Source organism: Rhinoraja longicauda, chromosome 7 (assembly GCF_053455715.1).
Source record: "Rhinoraja longicauda isolate Sanriku21f chromosome 7, sRhiLon1.1, whole genome shotgun sequence".
Lineage (NCBI taxonomy): Eukaryota > Metazoa > Chordata > Chondrichthyes > Rajiformes > Arhynchobatidae > Rhinoraja > Rhinoraja longicauda.
The window spans coordinates 11,670,432-11,691,652 of NC_135959.1; the positions used below are offsets into that span (position 1 = coordinate 11,670,432).

The 21,221-nt window shown below is 45.7% G+C and overlaps 1 protein-coding gene across 5 annotated transcripts in view; it reads right to left on the reverse strand.

The window, feature by feature from the left end:
- The window catches only part of gabrg3 (gamma-aminobutyric acid type A receptor subunit gamma3), a 474,012-nt gene that overhangs the window by 179,987 nt on the left and 272,804 nt on the right, over positions 1-21,221 (reverse strand). For 4 of the 5 annotated variants that reach the window (XR_013547454.1, XM_078402108.1, XM_078402107.1 and 1 more), the window contains exon 6: positions 8,401-8,538. The exons of the other annotated variant lie outside the window; for it this stretch is intronic. Coding sequence is in view for 3 of the 4 variants with exons in the window: in XM_078402108.1 (XP_078258234.1) it covers positions 8,401-8,538 (138 nt within the window). In the remaining variant the exon portion in view is untranslated. The remainder of the gene's footprint in view (positions 1-8,400; positions 8,539-21,221) is intronic. 5 annotated transcript variants of the gene reach the window in all.

Genomic DNA, 21,221 nt, shown 5'->3' on the forward strand with positions numbered 1-21,221 from the left:
GTACATTGGTTAATGCTAAGTGCTAGCACACGCTAGAGCACTTAGGGATAATTTTAAAGTAAACATACCAGTTTAAAACGCACAGTTCCCGCAGAGCTACCACGACTGCGACTGGACTGGACTGGACCGCGCCATCTGTTCGCAAATCTGTGATTTGATCAAATCCTGTAACTATTCCATATAGCGCCTTGGAAAAGGTAAGAGTTACCAAACTCAATGCATTGCCGACCATGACTGCCAAAGGCATGGCATTCCTCTTGTAGGGAGGCTGCAGGCAAGAGTAACAATGACCAGAACAGTGTTAGCTTTGCTGTGCCAACCCTTAGAGACTTCAGATTTCTCAGCTGGGTGGTACTAAATCGATGGATGTTCTCATGTAGAGGCCAATCCCCCAGTAATTCTTACTAACTCTAGAACACTCAAGCATTGGTACATGGATAGGACAGGTTTAGAGGGATGTGGGCCAAACGCAGGCAGGTGGGACTAGTGTGGCTGGGACACGTTGGCCGTTGTGGGCAAGTTGGGCCGAAGGACCTGTTTCCCCGCTGTGAGGCTCTATGACTGTTTTGGTGAAGGTGTATTATTGTCACATGCACAAGATGCAGTGAAACAGTTTGTTTTGAGTACTATCCATGGAGAAGGTACCACACACGACTGCAATAGGTAATGCAAAAGAGAAAATAACCAGTGCAGAATATAGTGTTAATCTGCAGAGAAAGTGCAGATTTTAAAAAAAAATGCAAGTGCTGCAAAGAGGTAGATTGGAAGATCGGAAATACCTCCTTAGCATGAGAGGTTTGCTGAAGCGTCTGTTTACAATGGGGAAGAAGCCGTTCTTGAATCTGATGATACGTGCTTTCAGTTTTTAAAAAAATCTTCTGCCCGACGGGAGGAAGGTCTGAAGAAGGGTCTCGACCCGAAACGTCACCCATTCCTTCTCTCCAGAGATGCTGCCTGTCCCACTGAGTGTTACTCCAGACTGAAGAAGTGTCTCGACCCGAAACGTCACCCATTCCTTCTCTCCAGAGATGCCGCCTGTCCCGCTGGGTTACTCCAGCATTTTGTGATGACCAACTCCTTTGTTTTTGCTGACGTTGAGGGAGAGGTTATTGTCCTGCTACCAAACGCTGAATTTTGCTTGTTATTTTCTGGCATCCTGCTAAGAAGCTTCAATATTACGACTCCCCACTGCATTGCGAACTGGAGCCCTTTATTACCACAGGCAGGGTTTTACGTTCGCTCGTAATTCCGTTTTGAGTACATCGTTCACAAAACTGTTGATCTTGTGCAGGATCTGTTGTTTGCTCACTGCACTAATTAGCGCGTTGGCCAAGCAGACTGTTTGCCAAGCACTTTAAGCCACTTGTCTGGTGCCTTATCATATCACTGACTCCAAAGGAGATTTCTGTCACACAGCAAGATTTGAGCCCATGAAATTTCAAATCCCTGCGTGAGGAATGATCTTCCGGTACCTCTGAGGTGGTTCTTTCCTATGGGGATTTGGATCCCATGTGCCCAGAAAGGATTCCGAGATATTTTAAGAATAAACAATGAATTCTCCAGCAACCTCAGTGATATCTTCGCCCTTCAGCATTTCACAAAGTTGCGATTATTTCTCAGAGGTAAATCTAAATTAGTATCCAGCAAGGAGATAGCGGCTTCCCTCATGATTAGATTATCAAGACTACCTCGCCATGTTCTCCAGAGATGCTGCCTGACTCACTGAGTTATTCCAGCGCTTTGTAAACCAGCGAATTGTGGACGCAGCCCAGACCATCACACAAACCCACCTCCCTTCCATTGACTCCATTTATACCTCACGCTGTCTCGGCAAGGCCAGCAGCATAATCAAGGACGAGTCGCACCCTGGCCACTCCCTCTTCCCCCATCAGGCAAAAGGTATAGAAGTGTGAAAAGGCGCACATCCATTTTAAGGGATGGTTTCTTCCCAGCTGTGATCAGGCAACTGAATCATCCTACCACAACTAGAGAGCGGTCCTGAATCTACTTCATCGGTGACCCTTGGACTACCCTTGATCGGACTTTGCTGGCTTTACCTTGCACTAAACGTTATTCCCATGACTATGTATCTGTACACTGTAAATGGCTCGATTGTAATCATGTGTTGTCTTTCTGCCGACTGGATAGCGCGCAACAAAAGCTTTTCACTGTACCTCGGTACACGTGACAATAAACTAAACTGAAATGACAAGCAAAGGTCCAATGCAACTATGGAAATAAACTTGATGACAATTAAATAAATGACAATAAACTAAACTGAAGTTGAGCATCTGCAGTACTACCTATTTTTTTAATGTGCAGATATAACATCCTATTTTCATCTCGAGCTATGTTTATTATATTCATCCAAGAGACCTTCAGTTTAATGTTTCACCAGTGATTCAGTACATCAGACTGTGCGGACTGAATGGATCAAATGGGAATTCAATGGCAGAAGTGAGACTTGAACAGATAGCTTTCAGACCCAATAGCAAAAATGCTACCATCTAGAACATAGAACATAGCACATAAAACAGTGTAGCACTGGAACAAGCCATCGAGCCCACAATGTCCATGCCAAACATGATGCCAACGTAAACTAATCTTCTCTGCCTTTCAGACTGAGTGGTAAAAGTGTGACTATCTGGAACATAGAACAGAGCACATAAAACAGTACAGCTCAAGAACAGGCCTTTTAGCCCACAATGTACATGCCAAACATGATGCCAATATAAACTACTTTCATCTGCCTGCACATGATTCATCTACCTCCATTCCCTGCATATCCATGTGGCTGTTATCAGGCAACTGAATGGTCCTCTTAACAGCTAGAGCATGGTCCAGACCTCCCCTCTACCTCATTAAAGATATTTGAATTATCTTTAGTGGGGACTTCACCTGCACTAAATATTGTACCCTTGTCTGTGCACTGTGGACAGCTTGATTGTAATCATGCATAGTCTTCACTTTCGCTGCAAACCTTTTTAGCATGCAAACAAAAGGTTTTCACTGCACCTCGGTGCGTGTGACAATATTAAACTAAACTAAACTATCCAAAAGTTTCTTAAATGATTCTATCATATCTGCCTCCCCCAGCGCCCACGGCAGGCGTTCCAGGCACGCACTTTCTGGTCTGTAATTCCCCAATTGGCCTTTATTCTTCCTTAATAACACAAAGGGCTGAACAATGAAACTCAAACATAGAACAACACAGCATAAAAAACAGGCCACAGTGTGTATGCTGAAACCAACGCTTGTCTGCCTACGCACAATTCATATCCCGCTGAGAACAAAGAGGCACCATTGGGACTACACTGGACACTGTAACTTTGTCGATACCCTATACATGGCGACTCTTTGCATACTTAGAGCCATAGAGTGATACAGCGTGGTAACAGGCCCTTTGGCCCAACTTGCCCACACCGGCCAACATGTCTCTGCTCCACCAGTCCCACCTGCCTGCCCTTGGTCCATACCCCTCCAAACCTGTCCTATCCATGTACCTGTCTAGCTGTTTCTTAAACGTTGGGATAGTCCCTGCCTCGACTAACTCCTCTGGCAGCTTGTTCCATACACCCACCACCCTTTGTGTGAAAAAATTACCCCTCAGATTCCTATTAAATCTTTTCCCCTTCACCTAAAACCTATATCCTCTGGTCCTCTGGTCCTCGATTCACCTACTTTGGGTAAGAGAGACTGTGCATTTACCCAATCTATTCCTCTCATGATTTTGTACACCTCTATAAGATTTCCCCTCATCCGCCTGCTCTCCAAGGAATAGAGTCCCAGCCTACTCCACCTCTCCCCATAGCTCAGACTCTCTAGTCCCTTGTGGATGGCATGCAAAATAAATAATTTCACTGTGACATGCAACATGTAAATAAAAGTAGACACAAAATGCTGGAGTAACTCAGCGGGTCAGGCAGCATCTCAAGAGAGAAGGAATGGGTGACGTTTCGAGTTGAGACCCTTCTTCAGACTTCAGTGCAGTTTTGGTCTCCAAATTTGAGGAAGGATGTTCTTGCTATGGAGGGCGTGCAGCGTAGGTTCACTAGGTTAATTCCCGGAATGGCGGGACTGTCGTATGTTGAAAGGCTGGAGCGATTGGGCTTGTATACACTGGAATTTAGAAGGATGAGGGGGGATCTTATTGAAACATATAAGATAATTAGGGGATTGGACACATTAGAGGCAGATAACATGTTCCCAATGTTGGGGGAGTCCAGAACAAGGGGCCACAGTTTGAGAATAAGGGGTAGGCCATTTAGAACGGAGATGAGGAAGAACTTTTTCAGTCAGAGAGTGGTGAAGGTGTGGAATTCTCTGCCTCAGAGGGCAGTGGAGGCCAGTTCGTTGGATGCTTTCAAGAGAGAGCTGGATAGAGCTCTTAAGGATAGCGGAGTGAGGGGGTATGGGGAGAAGGCAGGAACGGGGTACTGATTGAGAGTGATCAGCCATGATCGCATTGAATGGCGGTGCTGGCTCGAAGGGCTGAATGGCCTACTCCTGCACCTATTGTCTATTGTCTATTGTCTATTGTCTCCTGAAATGCTGCCTGACCCGTTGAGTTACTCCAGCATTTTGTGTCTACCTTCAATTAGAACCAGCATCTGCAGTTATTTTCCTACACATGTGAATAAAGTATCAATCAATCAATCCATTCCCTGTATACTTTATGTTCCTATCTAAAAGTTTATCTAAAAGTCTCCTAAAGTCTCAGTCTTAACCAGGCTACTCAGCATCACTGCTTCCGGAAAGGATCTTTATGTGTGAATTTGGAGTGAAAGTAAATTCTCAAAAAGCATTGCCAACATGATGTAGCCCAGATTCTACACCCTTGAGCATATCTGCTTCAGGCCAGGCTAACTGATCTGTGAAAGTTGCTATTGAGGGCGTGCAGCGTAGGTTTACTAGGTTAATTCCCGGAATGGTGGGACTGTCATATGTTGAAAGACTGGAGCGAATAGGCTTGTATACACTGGAATTTAGAAGGATGAGAGGAGATCTTATCGAAAGGTATAAGATTATTAAGGGGTTGGACACGTTAGAGGCAGGAAACATGTTCCCAATGTTGTGGGAGTCCAGAACAAGGGGACACAGTTTAAGAATAAGGGGTAGGCCATTTAGAACTGAGATGAGGAAAAACTTTTTCAGTCAGAGAGTTGTGAATCTGTGGAATTCTCTGCCTCAGAAGGCAGTGGAGGTCAATTCTCTGAATGCATTCAAGAGAGAGCTGGATAGAGCTCTTAAGGATAGCGGAGTCAGGGGGTATGGGGAGAAGGCAGGAACGGGGTACTGATTGAGAATGATCAGCCATGATCACATTGAATGGCGGTTCTGGCTCGAAGGGCCGAATGGCCTCCTCCTGCGCATATTGTCTATTGTCTATTGTCTACAACATGCCTATCATGTTAGAACAGGGAAGGAAGGGACTCCAACAAAACCCCATGCAAGCTATGTCATCATCATGGAATTCTGTCCATGACATGCCTTCCAGGGCAAAAGCCAGTTGTGCATGGAGAATAAAAACTCTCGCCTTGCAAATGTCTCTTGCGATGTTTGTACGCATGGGGAAAACAGACACAAAATGCTCAGCGGGTCAGGCAGCATCTCTGGAGAAAAGGAATAGGTGACGTTTCGGGTTGAGACCCTTCATTAAACTAAGAGCCAGGGAGGGGGAAACTAGAGGTATGGGAAGTTACAGACGAGGCAGATCCTGCATCGATGACTCAGGAATGGTGGAGCTCACAGTGGTCCATTGTTAGCTGGGGACAAGGTAGTAAAAATGGAATACAAACGGTGAAATTAGCAAGAGGACTAGGGTGGGAGATGGACGGAGAGAGAGGGAATGCAAGGGTTACTTGAAGTTAGAGAAATAAATAATCATGCCGCTGGGTTGTAAGCTACCCAAGCGAGTTACGGCAGCATTTTGTGTCTACCTTCGGTGTAAACCAGCATCTGCAGTTCCTTCTGACACATTTCTTTGCATGGGTTTCTTTTAATAATAAAATGCAGGTAAATATTGCCCAGATAAATATTTCTGTAATAACATGACACGCTGGCACCATTTGAAACCTCCTTCGTTGTAATGGCCAGGTCTTTGCAAGGCCAGTTTAAAATAGACACTTACAAGTTTCATTAAAAAATACAACTACTGGGTATTTCACAGTAATAACCACCAACTGTTCAGTATTCAGAGAGTACCAGAGACATGAGCAGTTATATGATGGACTCGTTGATTTTAATATAATCTCTGACCTATTCTGTCCTGTTGAAGGATATTTCACGTCCAATTATACACGGGCTCATTTTCCAGCTCACGCACTTGGGTTTCGCTAACATGCCTTTCAGGATATCTGAAACCATCAAATTCAAACAAGCTCACATGCTTCAATATGTCTGCATCATAGAGTCATAGAGTCATAGAACGAAACAGTGTGGAAACAGGCCCTTCGGACGAACTTGCCCACACCGGCCAACATGTCCCAGCTACACTAGTCCCACCTGCCAGCATTTGGTCCATATCCCTCCAAACAAGTCCGATCCACGTACCTGTCTAACTGCTTCTTAAATATCGGGATAGTTCCTGTTCAACTACCTCCTCTGGCAGCTTGTTCCATACACCCACCACCCCTTGTGTGAAAAAGTTACCCCTCAGATTCCTATTAAATCTTTTTCCCCTTCACCTTAAACCTATGTCCTCTGGTCCTCGATTCACCTTCTCTTGGTAAGAGATTCTGTGCATCTCCCCGATCTATTCCTCTCATGATTTTATGTATCTCTATAAGATCACCACTCACCCTCCAAGGAAGAGAGTCCCAGCCTACTCAACCTCGGCCTCGAGTTCAGACCCTATGGTCCTGGCAACATTCTCGTAAATCTTTTCTGTAGCCTTTCCAGAATCGTATCCTGATTCTCCACAGAATGCTGAAAGTAGGTGAACATTTACCGCGGGAGATTTGTGTAACAATCACTGCATCTGATGGTAACATTGACAAAGACTGGGAGCACCATCCATGGCCCAATATAACCAACAGGATTTCTTCAGTCTGAAGAAGGGTCTCGACCCGAAACGTCACCCATTCCTTCTCTCTCGAGATGCTGCCTGACCTGCTGAGTTACTCCAGCATTTTGTGAATAAAAGGATTTCTTGCTGAGCTGTTCCAGGGTTGAAAGACTGCTTCTTTAGGGCTACTCCCTAAAAATTATGTGCCGTAAGGAACTGCAGATGCTGGTTTACACTGAAGATGGGCACAAAATGCTGGATTAACTCAGCGGGACAGGCAGCATCTCTGGAGAGAAGGAATAGGTGATGTTCTGGGTCTGAAGGGTCTCGACCCAAAATGTCGTCCATTCCTTTTCTTCAGAGATGCTGCCAATCCCTCTGAGTTACTCCAGCCTTCCCGATACATTATGCCAATCTCACCAACATTGGGTCAGATATATTGCATTTTTTAGATTTTTTTTTAGATTTAGAGATACAGCGCGGAAACAGGCCCTTCGGCCCACCGAGTCCGCGCCGCCCAGCGATCCCCGCACACTAACACTATCCGACACGCACTAGGGACAATTTTTACATTTTACCCAGTCAATTAACCTACATACCTGTACGCCTTTGGAGTGTGGGAGGAAACCGAAGATCTCGTAGAAAACCCACGCAGGTCACGGGGAGAACGTACAAACGGCGTACAGACGGCGCCCGTAGTCAGGATCGAACCTGAGTCTCAGGCGCTGCATTCGCTGTAAGGCAGCAACTCTACCGCTGCGCCACCCGATTTTGTCTGAGAATGTGAGATCCAACATCTAACACATTGTTACCTAATTGACTAATCTCGACTGAATGGATGCCTAAAAAATCATTGCTGGCTGGCAGTGTTAAATACAACATTGGCACCAAGTTACAGTCTGTCTCTACAATTCAGTTCCACAGTGCAAAGGAAACTGCTGCCGATGGTGTATTTACACCTACAGATAAGGATGAATATCTCACTAACGATACACAGACGCAAAACGCTGGAGTAACGTTTTTTGTCTATCCTTGGTTCAAACCAGCATCTGCAGTTCCTTCATACACAATATCTCACAAATACTGGCTTCGCTATTGTAAGCAAGCCGGGCTTACAATTTGTACTCCTGTTGCACCAGTTGTACTCATTCAGGCCCCTGTAATGTTCCATCGTTACATGACTCACGCGATTCAGTTGATTGGAATTGTCCGCTATAACACGTACCAACCACGACATTTGTTAAAACAGACCAAAATAACACATACAGTGCCAACCACGACAAGTGTTAATACTAACTATCATGCCCAGTCATACACATTATCATGACCAGTCAGATGGACATAAGCCTCTAAAATATTTATCATAAAATGTGGCAAAAACTTTACTCCAATACCTGCATTTGTTTCCACAATTTTCGTCGTGTTCCTTAAGCCCAGGAAATCAAACTGGTAGAGTCGCCAGGACTTCTGGTCGGCAGCTTCAACAGAATGTTTCCTCCATTTGTAAACCATCTCATCCTTTGGGTATCCGTCTGGAAAGAGAGGAACGAACAAGCTCGTTGTCAAATGCAGAGCCCTTTAATTAAGTTTACTTTATTGCCACTTGTACCGAGATACAGTAAAAAGCTTTTGATGCTCAGTTTAGTTTAGATGAGAGATACAGAGTGGAAACAGGCCCTTCGGCCCACTGAGTCCACTCCGACCAGCGATCCCCGCATATTAACACCATTCTACACACACTAGGGACAATTTACATTTATACCAAGCCAATTAATCTTCAAACCTGTACGGCATTGGAGTGTGGGAGGAAACCTAAGATCTTGGAGAAAACTCACAGGGTCACGGGGAGAAAGCACAAACTCCGTACAGACAACACCCTTGGTCGGGATGGAACCCGGGTCTCTGGCGCTGCAAGCGCTGTAAGGCAGCAACTCTACCGCTGCGCCTCCGTGCCGCCCTGTTGCGTGCTAACCAGTCAGCAGAAAGACAGGACATGATTTGGTGTGGTGAAGGTGTGGAATTCTCTGCCTCAGAAGGCAGTGGAGGCCAGTTCGTTGGATGCTTTCAAGAGAGAGCTGGATAGAGCTCTTAAGGATAGCGGAGTGAGGGGGTATGGGGAGAAGGCAGGAACGGGGTACTGATTGAGAGTGATCAGCCATGATCGCATTGAATGGCGGTGCTGGCTCGAAGGGCTGAATGGCCTACTCCTGCACCTATTGTCTATTGTCTATTGTCTATTGATTACAATCGAGCCATGTACAGTGTATAGATACATGATAAGGGGATAACGTTTAGTGCAAGGTAAAGCCAGCAAAGTCCGATCAAGGATAGTCCAAGTGACACCAAATGAGATACAAGTAGATAGCAGTTCAGCAATGCCCTCTGGTTGTGGTAGGATTGTGGTAAACTAAACTACAATTAAACTTTGTATACAACTTTGCACTGACACATGACTAGGCCTTAACACTTGATAGTGAGTATTCCTTCTGCTGGGTGACTATGGGACTGAGCTAATCGTCTCCCAGTAGACGATGATGTAACAAGCACTGCAGTGATCCACAGGGAACATTGACAGACACTGGGAGCCCCATCCATAGCCCCTAATAATCAGTAGCATCTCATCTACTCCCCACACCTCTGCTCTTACCCCCTTTTCCTTCTAGACAGTTCAATAGTTCAATTGAGCTTGCTAACCAATCAGCATAAAGCCAATACATGATCACAATCAAGTCATCTGCAGGATACAGATACTCTACACGATGAAGGGAATAACGTGGATAACGTTTAATGCAAGATGTAGCCAGTAAAGTCCAATCATAGATAGTCCAAGGGGGTCTCCAATGAGGCAGATAGTAGTTCAGGACAGCTCTCATAACCATATTCATAATCAGAATCATACTTTATTAGCCAAGTCAGTTTTGCAACATACGAGAAAATCTCTAGTTGTTGGTAGGATGGTTCAGTTGCCTGATAACAGCTGGGAAGAAACCGTCCCTGAATCTGGAGGTGTGCGTTTTCACACTTCTGTACCTTTTACCCGATGGGAGAGGGGAGAAGAGGGAGTGGCCAGGGGTGTGACTCGTCCTTGATTATGCTGCTGGCCTTGCCGAGGCAGCGTGACGTGTAGATCGATTCAATGAAAAGGAGTTGGTTTGTGTGGTGGTCTGAGCTGCGCCCACAATTCTCTGCAATTTCTTGCGGCCTTGGATGGAGCTGTTCCCAAACCGTGCTATAGACAAAAGACAATAGGTGCAGTAGGAGGCCATTCGGCCCTTCGAGCCAGCACCGCCATTCAATGTGATCATGGCTGATCATTCTCAATCAGTACCCCGTTCCTGCCTTCTCCCCATACCCCCTGACTCCGCTATCCTTAAGAGCTCTATCTAGCTCTCTCTTGAATGCATTCAGAGAATTGGCCTCCACTGCCTTCTGAGGCAGAGAATTCCACAGATTCACAACTCTCTGACTGAAAAAGTTCTTCCTCATCTCAGTTCTAAATGGCCTACCCCTTATTCTTTAACTGTGGCCCCCAACATTGGGAACATGTTTCCTGCCTCTAACGTGTCCAACCCCTTAATAATCTTATACGTTTCGATTAGATCTCCTCTCATCCTTCTAAATTCCAGTGTATACAAGGTTATCAAGAGATTTCCTCGTATGTTGCAAAACATACTTGGCTAATAAAGTATGATTCTGATTATGAATATGGTTATGAGAGCTGTCCTGAACTACTATCTACCTCATTGGAGACCCCCTTGGACTATACAAGTGTTGATGCATTCTGTTAAAATGGCGCATCTGTAGAAGTTGGTGAGAGTTGTTGGGGACATGCCGAACTTCCTAAACCTTCTAAGATATTAGAGTAAGGAAGTATGAAAATGGTATTTATATTGGTTTTTTTTATATAGTGCTTTTTTTTTTGTAAACAGAAAGGTGCCAGTCCTCAGATACCAGTTCACATGATACTATTGACTGCTCCGTTTCAGAATATAATGATTAACTTCTTAGAAGGACTTCTCTCCCGTGCGTATCATCACAAATAAAACACTGAATTCATTACTGTCACATACTGAGATACAGTGAAAAGCTTTGTATCGTACGCTATCTGGACCGATCACACCACACTTGAGCGCAATCATATCGCACATGAGGACAGCAGGTAGTTCAGAAGAGAAAGTGGTTTAAGCGAGTGCAGAAGGTACTGTGTAGGAAGGAACTGCAGATGCTTGCTTACACCAGAGATAGACACAAAATGCTGGAGGAACTCAATGGGTCAGGCGACATCTCTGAAGAAAAGGAATAGGTGATGTTTTGGGTCGAGACCCTTCTTCCGACCGGGAATCAGGGGTGAGGGAAACTAGAGGTATGTAAAGGTACAGCAGAAGATAATGTTGCAGCAACAGAAAAAATGCAGATGTGAAAAAATGTGCAAGGGTTGCAGTAAGGTAGATTGGTAGTTTGGGAATCCATCTTTAGCATATGAGAGGCCCATTCAAGAGTCTGATAAGAGTCAAGTCAAGTCAAGTCTACTTTACATACACATACAAGATGTGCAGTGAAATGAAAGTGGCAAAGCCTGCGGATTGTGCTAAAGCTACAAACAGAATAGACATTTTTTTTAAAAGACACAACACAAACAATAAATGAATACAGTAAATTAGTCCCTGGTGATATAAGAGTTAACAGTCCTGATGGCCTGTGGGAAGAAACTCCGTCTCATCCTCTCTGTTTTCACAGCGTGACAGCGGAGGCGTTTGCCTGACCGTAGCAGCTGGAACAGTCCATTGCTGGGGTGGCAGGGGTCCCCCATAATGTTGCTGGCTCTGGATATGCACCTCCTGATGTATAGGTCCTGCAGGGGGGCGAGTGTAGTTCCCATGGTGCGTTCAGCCAAACGCACTACTCTCCGCAGAGCCTTCCTGTCCTGGGCAGAGCTGTTCCCAAACCAGATTGAGATGTTGCCAGACAAGATGCTTTCTACAGCCCCAGAGTAGAAGCACTGAAGGATCCTCAGAGAAACTCTGATTTTCCTCAGCTGTCTGAGGTGGTAAAGGCGCTGCCTTGCCTTACTCACCAGTGCGGCAATGCGTGTTGTCCATGGCAGATCCTCTGTGATGTGGACTCCCAGGTATTTAAAGCTGCTCACCCTATCCACAGTAGACCCATTTATCTCCAGTGGCGTGTACGCCCTCGGATGTTGAGTGGCAAGGAAGTTGTTCCTGAATCTGGTGGTACATGCTATCAAGCCGTTGCATCTTTTGTCCAACAAGAGAGGGGAATAAAGTGCGTCTGACTGGGGTTTGAGCTGTTCTTGGTAGCGAGGGCAGCTTTCCCAAGGCAGCATGGTGTCGACAGTTTAGTCTGGTTTAGTTTGGTTTACTCTATTGTCATGTGTACAGTGAACAGCTTTTGTTGCGGGCTAATCAGTCAGCGGAAAGACAATACACCAATACAATCGAGCCGTCCACAGTGTACAGAAACATGATAAAGGGAAACAATGTGAATAATGTGAGTTTTAATTAATTTTACTTGAGTTTTATCTAATTTGTATTTCTTGCCATTGACTCAGTCATAGATTGTAGAGCACAGAAACAAGCCCTTTGGCCCTTCAAAGTCAATGTTGATCATTGTGCCCGTTTAAAAATTTATTTCAATTTTATTTCTTTTTGAATGTCCCCGAGTCATGATCTGGCTGAATAGGTTTTCCTGAAACGTGGAGGAGCATCAATGTGAAACGTGTATCCTTTTCTCTCGGTTCTTGCTCTGATGCCAATGGCAATTTAGCAGATTGGCTCAGAAAATGCTTTAATCGGTGTCGACCGTGGTGAAAGCGAAAATACACTTTTCTACTCGGTTCATGAAGTAAACTTCCTCGTAACAACGAGAAACACGAAACAAAACACAAAGAGCTGGACGAAGTCAGGGGGTCAGGCAGTGGAGGGAATGGTCGGATGGCGTTACTTTACTTTACTTTGGAGATTCAGAATGGAAAACAGGCCCTTCAGCCCACCGAATCCGTGCCGACCGGCGATCCTGCACTAGCACGATCCTACACACTAGGAACAATTTACAATTTTACCAAAAAAAACGATTAACCTACAAACCTGTACGTCTTTGGGAGTGTTGGAGGAAACCAGAGCACCCACAGAAAACTCACATGGTCACAGGGAGAACGTCCAAACTCCGTTCAGACAGCACCCATAGTCAGGATCGAACTTAGGTCTCTGGCGCTATAAGGCAGCAACTCTATTGTTATGCCATTGTGCTGCCCTTCCAGCTGCTACCTGACCTGCTGAGTTCCTTCAGCATTTTATGTTTTGCTTAAGAGGTCTTCCTTGTCTGGTCTCCTGTTTTAATTTGAGGTTCTCTTGAACATTCGTATCCACCTGACAGAGTAGACAGGAGAACAGCTCAACATCTCCTCCAAATGATGACACCACTGGAAGTCCAACGTTCCCTCTGTCCTGTGCTGGTGCATCAAGTCTACATTTCAAATCCATGGTGAAGAACTTCAACTCCTTTCCTTTCTTTTACAGGTGATATTATTGCCAATGAAGTCATGCATGACAGCTCACAACTATATTCCTCTTTTCTGTCTGATGGAACCTCAGGGAAATAATCCGTGGAACGCAGGTAAGGATTGGAGATGGGTGTGGGTATAGGAGTTGAGAAGGTAAGGAGGAATTTGTCAAGTGAAATTTCTTCTGGATAGGCAGGTCTCTGGGGAGTGTTGTGGAGCAGATGGATCCAGGAGTGCAGGTACATAGTTCACTGGAAGTGGCATCTCAGGTAGATAGGGTAGTCATAAAGGCTTCTTTTCACGCAAAGGGTGGTAGGTGTATGGAACGAGCTGCTGGAGGAGATAGTTGAGGCAGGTACTGTCGCGATGCTTAAGAAACATTTAGGCAGGTACATGGATAGGACAGGTTTAAAGGGATATGGGCCTATTGCAGACAAGGAGGATTAGTGTAGATGGGGCATGTTGGCCGATGTAGGCAAGTTGGGCCGAGGGGGCTGTTTCCATGCAGTTAGACGCTATGACTCCATACCTACTCATCCCTGAATAATCTTAAGAGCTTGGTGCAACAGGGTCTGAATGAACTGCTGGTAGGATAGACATCTGCTTGACTTAAGTGAGGGACCTCTTTGTTCCAAACCTGGATGGCAACAGAAGGGTCGCTACTTGGGTTGCTCTGGAGACCATTACCTGCATGGCCTTTCAAACCCCATGTGTGAAAGGATATGGTCTGAACATTGGCTCAGCACCGCACATTGGTTGCCTTGATATCTGACCTCGTGAAATATGGGCTCGATGTGAAAGCATTCCCGACATTGCCGATAACCAACTCATGAATATTTATCCCTTGGCATTTCCACAGTGGTTGATCACAGTAAACAAAACGTAGTGTAAGAAAATAACTGCAGATGCTGGTACAAACCGAAGGTATTTATTTACAAAAATGCTGGAGTAACTCAGAAGGTCAGGCAGCATCTCGGGAGAGAAGGAATGGGTGACGTTTCGGGTTGAGACCCTTCTTCAGACTGAAGAAGGGTCTCGACCCGAAACGTCACCCATTCCTTCTCTCCTGAGATGCTGCCTGACCTGCTGAGTTACTCCGGCATTTTGTGAATAAACACAGTAAGCAAAACAGAGCGCAAGGTGCAGGAATGAAAAATGCGACCGAACTTGCACTTAATTCTTCAAACCAAGCACCATTAATCTAAGTCGAAGCAGAGGTTCTGTCCAACGTGGGATCACCTTTTCAGAAAGACAGATGGTACGTCTACTTTCTGCACGCAGTCTGAAGGAGATAGGCATCACTGTTGTCTTTGGGCATTGTCAGCCTCTCTCAGACAAATGAAGCGTTCAAGAGTGAAAGTTAATAGCCTATTTGCTTGTAGACTCATTGCTATTAATATTGAAATACCTCTACTAAAGTTAGCAGTCAGAGGGCATCCTCGTTATACACTTTCCAAAATGTCTTGCGCTGCCCACCCCATTTGTTGCATTAGCTTTCCAGTGACGAAAAGATAGTAATGGAAGATTATGCCGTACGAAATTGGACGGTTGGGGGGGTTGTTGAAACAAGGAGCTGCAGATGCTGGTTTGCAAAAGAAGATACAAGGTGCTGGAGGAATTCAAATTGACAAACTCAAGTTGGCAAATGGGTTGAGACAGTGGCACAGCGGTAGAGTTGCTGTCTTACAGCTCCAGAGACCCGGGTTTGATCCCAACTACGGGTGCTTGTCTGTACGGAGTTTGAACGTTCTCCCTGGGACTGCGTGGGTTTTCCCTGGGTGCTCTGGTTTCCTTCCACATTCCAAAGACGTACAGGTTTGTAGGTTAAATGGTTTTGGTAAAAATTGCAAATTGTTCCTAGTGTGCAGGATAACGTTTGTGTATGGCGGTGATCGCTGGTCAGCACGGACTTGATGGGCCGAAGGGCCCGTTTCCACGCTGTGTCTCTAAAGTCTCGAGTTGCTTTTGATTTACCATGGAGTAAAAAAGGCAGTCTTGTTTAGCATCTAAGCCATACGTTTCAAGAGCCAGCTGGCAAGGCTGGTTTGATCAGGCCTCCCTAGCTAACTGGAGAAACCTGTGACCCGTCCTTTGTAACTGCCCTACAGAGGTCTGGCACGTTAAAAGGTTTGTCAGGCTGCTTCTGAATAGAGGAAGAATTTGTTAGGCTGGAATTGTCTTTTCTGGCCCAGAGGAACCATAGAATCGCAGAGTTAGTTGTTCATTAACAAGAGGAACCTGAGGGACAACTTCATAAGTACATGTCTTGGAGCAGAAGCAGGCTATTCAGCCAATCGAGCCTACTTCGCCATTCAATCATAGCAGATCTATCCCTCTCAACCCCATTCTCCTGCCTTTTCACCATAACCCCTGACACCTTTACTCATTAAGAAAGTGTCAATCTCCGCCTCAAAAATACCCAGTGTTTTAAACAGAGTGTAGTGGGTTTATGGAACGAGCTGCCAGAGGAAATAGTTGAGGCAAGTACAACAACAACATTTGAAAGACACTTGTACAGGTATGTGGATAGCAAAGGTTTAGAGGGATGTTAATTCCCCGGATGGTGGTACTGTCATATGATGAAAGAATGGAGCGACTGGGCTTGTATTCACTGGAATTTAAGAATAAGGGGTAGGCCATTTAGAACTGAGATGAGGAAAAACCTTTTCACACAGAGAGCTGTGAATTAGTGATATTCTCTGCCTCAGAAGGCAGTGGAGGCCGATTCACTGGATGCATTCAAAAGAGAGTTAGATAGAGCTCTTAGGGCTAGCGGAATCAGGGGGTATGGGGAGAAGGCAGGAACGGGGTACTGATTGTGGATGATGTGGCTTCAGGGCCAGTCATGACTCACCTGTTAGAGTCATGACATCTAAGACTCAGCAATTATGAAGCTACTGGATTGATGTGGTGAGAAATGTGTAGCTAAGGGAAGGAATGTAAGTCTATTCCTTCCCCTATCCTCACAATTCATTCCTCATCAATCCTCTAGCTTCACCATTCGCAACTCTCTCATCCTTTTGTCTCACACCTTTTGTGTATTCATCTCTGGTCTTTGGCCAACCATCTGCCTATCACCCCCCCTCCGTCCCCCCTCACCTTTGTTCACCCATGACCTGCTCTGCTTGGTCTTGCCCCTCCACTCTTCTGGCCTTCTTACCACCCACCCCTGCAATCGATCTGAAGAAAGGTCCCAACCCGAAACGTTACCCATCCATGTCCTCCGGGTATGCTGCCTGGGCCGTTGAGTTGCTCGATCACTTTGTATCTTGAATGGACCTTTGCTGTGCTCAGGAATAGACAATAGACAATAGACAAAAGGTGCAGGAGTAGGCCATTCAGCCCTTCGAGCCAGCACCGCCATTCAATGCGATCATGGCTGATCACTCTCAATCAGTACCCCGTTCCTGCCTTCTCCCCATACCCCCTCACTCCGCTATCCTTAAGAGCTCTATCCAGCTCTCTCTTGAAAGCATCCAACGAACTGGCCTCCACTGCCTTCTGAGGCAGAGAATTCCACACCTTCACCACTCTCTGACTGAAAAAGTTCTTCCTCATCTCCATTCTAAATGGCCTACCGCTTATTCTTAAACTGTGGCCCCTTGTTCTGGACTCCCCCAACATTGGGAACATGTTTCCTGCCTCTAATGTGTCCAATCCCCTAATCATCTTATATGTTTCAATAAGATCCCCCCTCATCCTTCTAAATTCCAGTGTATACAAGCCTAATTGCTCCAGCCTTTCAACATACGACAGTCCCGCCATTCCGGGAATTAACCTAGTGAACCTACGCTGCATGCCCTCAATAGCAAGAATATCCTTCCTCAAATTTGGAGACCAAAACTGCACACAGTACTCCAGGTGCGGTCTCACCAGGGCCCGGTACAACTGTAGAAGGACCTCTTTGCTCCTATACTCAACTCCTCTTGTTACCAATCACTTTGTATCTTGAATGGACCTTTGCTGTGCTCAGGAATAGACAATAGACAATAGACAATAGGTGCAGGAGTAGGCCATTCAGCCCTTCGAGCCAGCACCGCCATTCAATGCGATCATTCAATTCAATGCAATCTACCCTGTTGAAACCTTTGCACATTCTTTCTCTGTCTGCACTTTTTCTACAGCTGCACCATTATATTCTGTACTCTCTATTACCACTGTCTCATTTGCACTACCTGTTGTGCTCATGTATGGTATGATAGGACTCAGCTACGAGCCCAACTTGCCCATGCTGACCAACATGCCCCACCTGCCTGCGTTTGGCCCATATCCCTCTAAACCTATCCTAATCATGTACCCATCTAAATGTTTCTCTAAACGTTGCGATCGTCCCTGCTAGTCATGAGATGTGGGGAAGAACTCCACGTTTTCCTGCAGAGTTCCTGAGATGTGGGAAGGTAAGGGGAAGATTTAAACCAGGCATACAGAACTGGAAACAACCAGAAGGAATGGATTGGGAAGATCTGCAAAGCAACGCAATAAACATAATGGAAGAATTAAGGTAGCTCAGGTTAGAATGGGTTGTGGAGAAATTTGTAAGCATTGGCAGAGTCCCTGTAGGCCGCGAGACAGATGACAGCCATAAATGTTTGCAGGACTCATTTCACTTGTGATTTGTGTAATCTTTGTGACCTTCATAAAGTCTGATTACCACCTAGAAAGATTCAATCAAATTTGCCGAAGGAGCTTTGCCCAACCCCATCTCATCAAAATTAAAGGTCCATTGAAATTAAAATTCTGATTATATTGAAGGATTTATTTCCACAGTGTACCCTGCGTGCTTTTTAAAAAAAAAACTCTAATTAACATTAGTATGAGAAGTGGAGTTGCAAACCAATCTCTTAACCCCGGCTTTCAAGATTTCAGTCAGCATATCGCTTGTATTTACTAATGGATTCCCTGAGACTGTAAAACCCTTTTAAGTTTCTTAATTATCCATATAGGGATCTGAACATTTGCCTCAGGTGTCCTAAGATCCCCAATCTATGCACTTAAATAGAAAACACACCTTGGAGGTATAGCAAATTTCTATTCATTTAGTCCATTTTAATTAAAGTAGTCTGTGATGTCTCACTTGGTGTTAATGAATAATAACAAAGAAGAAATTAAACTAATTCATGAATGGATTTTGCCTTCAAAAAGGCCCAACAGAGGATGTACTTCATATCATATATATATATATCATATATCATATATATATACAGCCGGAAACAGGCCTTTTCGGCCCTCCAAGTCCGTGCCGCCCAATGATCCCCGTACATTAACACTACCCTACACCCACTAGGGACAATTTTTACATTTACCCAGCCAATTAACCTACATACCTGTACGTCTTTGGAGTGTGGGAGGAAACCGAAGATCTCGGAGAAAACCCACGCAGGTCACGGGGAGAACGTACAAACTCCTTACAGTGCAGCACCCGTAGTCAGGATCGAACCTGAGTCTCCGGCGCTGCATTCGCTGTAAAGCAGCAACTCTACCGCTGCGCTACCGTGCCGCTCCTGCGGCAACTGAGGAAACACAATCTGCCACAGTCAATGATGGTCCAATTCTATACTGCTATCATTGAGTCCGTCCCCACCTTCTCCATCATGGTCTGGTTTGGCTCAGCCACCAAGCACGACATCCGGAGGCTGCAACGGATCGTTTGCACAGCTGAGAAGGTTGTTGGCTGCAACCTTCCCCCCCATCGACGAACTGTACACTGCAAGGGCCAGGAAGTGAGCGGGCAAGATCATCTCTGACCCCTCTCACCCTGGTCACAAACTCTTTGAAGCACTTCCCTCTGGAAGGCGACTCTGGACTGTCAAAACAGCCACAGCCAGACATAAAAAACAGCTTCTTTTCCACGAGTAGTAGTTCTACTCAATAACCACATACTTGGCCAATAAACTTAATCATTCATTCAATCAACATCCTCCCACACTTTTCGTTTCAGCTGTCTTTCTATCACTCTATCCACAGATCAAATATATTTTATAGTTGAGCTCATGCCCTCTTGACTTCCAGCTGGCCAATACAATAGACAATAGGTGCAGGAGGAGGCCATTCGGTCAATAGACAATAGACAATAGGTGCAGGAGTAGGCCATTCAGCCCTTCGAGCCAGCACCGCCATTCAATGCGATCATGGCTGATCACTCTCAATCAGTACCCCGTTCCTGCCTTCTCCCCATACCCCCTCACTCCGCTATCCTTAAGAGCTCTATCCAGCTCTCTCTTGAAAGCATCCAACGAACTGGCCTCCACTGCCTTCTGAGGCAGAGAATTCCACACCTTTACCACTCTCTGACTGAAAAAGTTCTTCCTCATCTCCGTTCTAAATGGCCTACCCCTTATTCTTAAACTGTGGCCCCTTGTTCTGGACTCCCCCAACATTGGGAACATGTTATCTGCCTCTAATGTGTCCAATCCCCTAATTATCTTATATGTTTCAATAAGATCCCCCCTCATCGTTCTAAATTCCAGTGTATACAAGCCCAATCGCTCCAGCCTTTCAACATACGACAGTCCCGCCATTCCGGGAATTAACCTAGTGAACCTACGCTGCACGCCCTTCGAGCCAGCACCACCATTCAATGTGATCATGGTTGATCATTCTCAATCAGTACCCCGTTCCTGCCTTCTCCCCATACCCCCTGACTCCGCTATCCTTAAGAGCTCTATCTAGCTCTCTCTTGAATGCATTGGCCTCCACTGCCTTCTGAGGCAGAGAATTCCACAGATTCACAACTCTCTGACTGAAAAAGTTTTTCCTCATCTCAGTTCTAAATGGAGTGGGATAGTGGTGGGATGGCTGACCACGATAGTTTATTGTGTGGATGGTCAAGTGCAGCCGTGTTCAGGACAATGTCATGGTTTGCCTTGACCAAAGCTTCAAAGTGGGGGAACTATGTGCTGATGAGAGGAGATGTTGACTCAAGAGTAATTTTATTGAGTAAAGAGAATTTTATTGACGTATTGTCACAGATAGAACATACACGACCCAAGGACCTTGTCAGGTTCACTTGCACTTCCTCAAAACCTCATCCACTGTATCCGCTGGTTCCAGGTGTGGAGTCCTGTATATCGGCGAGACTAAGCGCAGGCTTGGCGATCGTTTAGCTGAACACCTCCGCTCAGTCCGCCTAAACCTACCTGATCTCCCGGTTGCTAAAGACTTTAACTTCCCCCTCCCATTCCCACATTGACCTTTCTGTCCTGGGCCTCTTCCATTGTTAAAGTGAGGCCCAGGGCAAATTGGAGGAACAGCGCCTCATATTTCGCTTGGGCAACTTACAGCCCAGCGGTATGAACGTTGATTAAACATGTTGCCTCTGCTGTAGAGTGAAGAAAAAGACTGGCATTCCTCGTGGCATGTTTAGAACGTACAAAATCTACTGCTGACGACCTTCTACCGCTGCACCTTAGAGACCATCCTAACACATGGCATCCCTGTGTGGTACCTCAGCTGCACGGAGGCAGAAAGGAAAGCTCTTCAGCGGGTAGTCCATAGAGCTCAGAGGACCATCGGAACACAGCTACCAGCCTTGGAGGGCATCTACAACACACGATGCCTCAGAAAAGCCACCAGCATCCACAAAGACTCTTCACACCCCTGCAACAGTCTGTTCGAACTCCTTCCATCGGGCAGACGATACAAGGCCTTCTACGCCCGCACCTCCAGACTCAGGAACAGCTTCATCCCCAGGGCCAT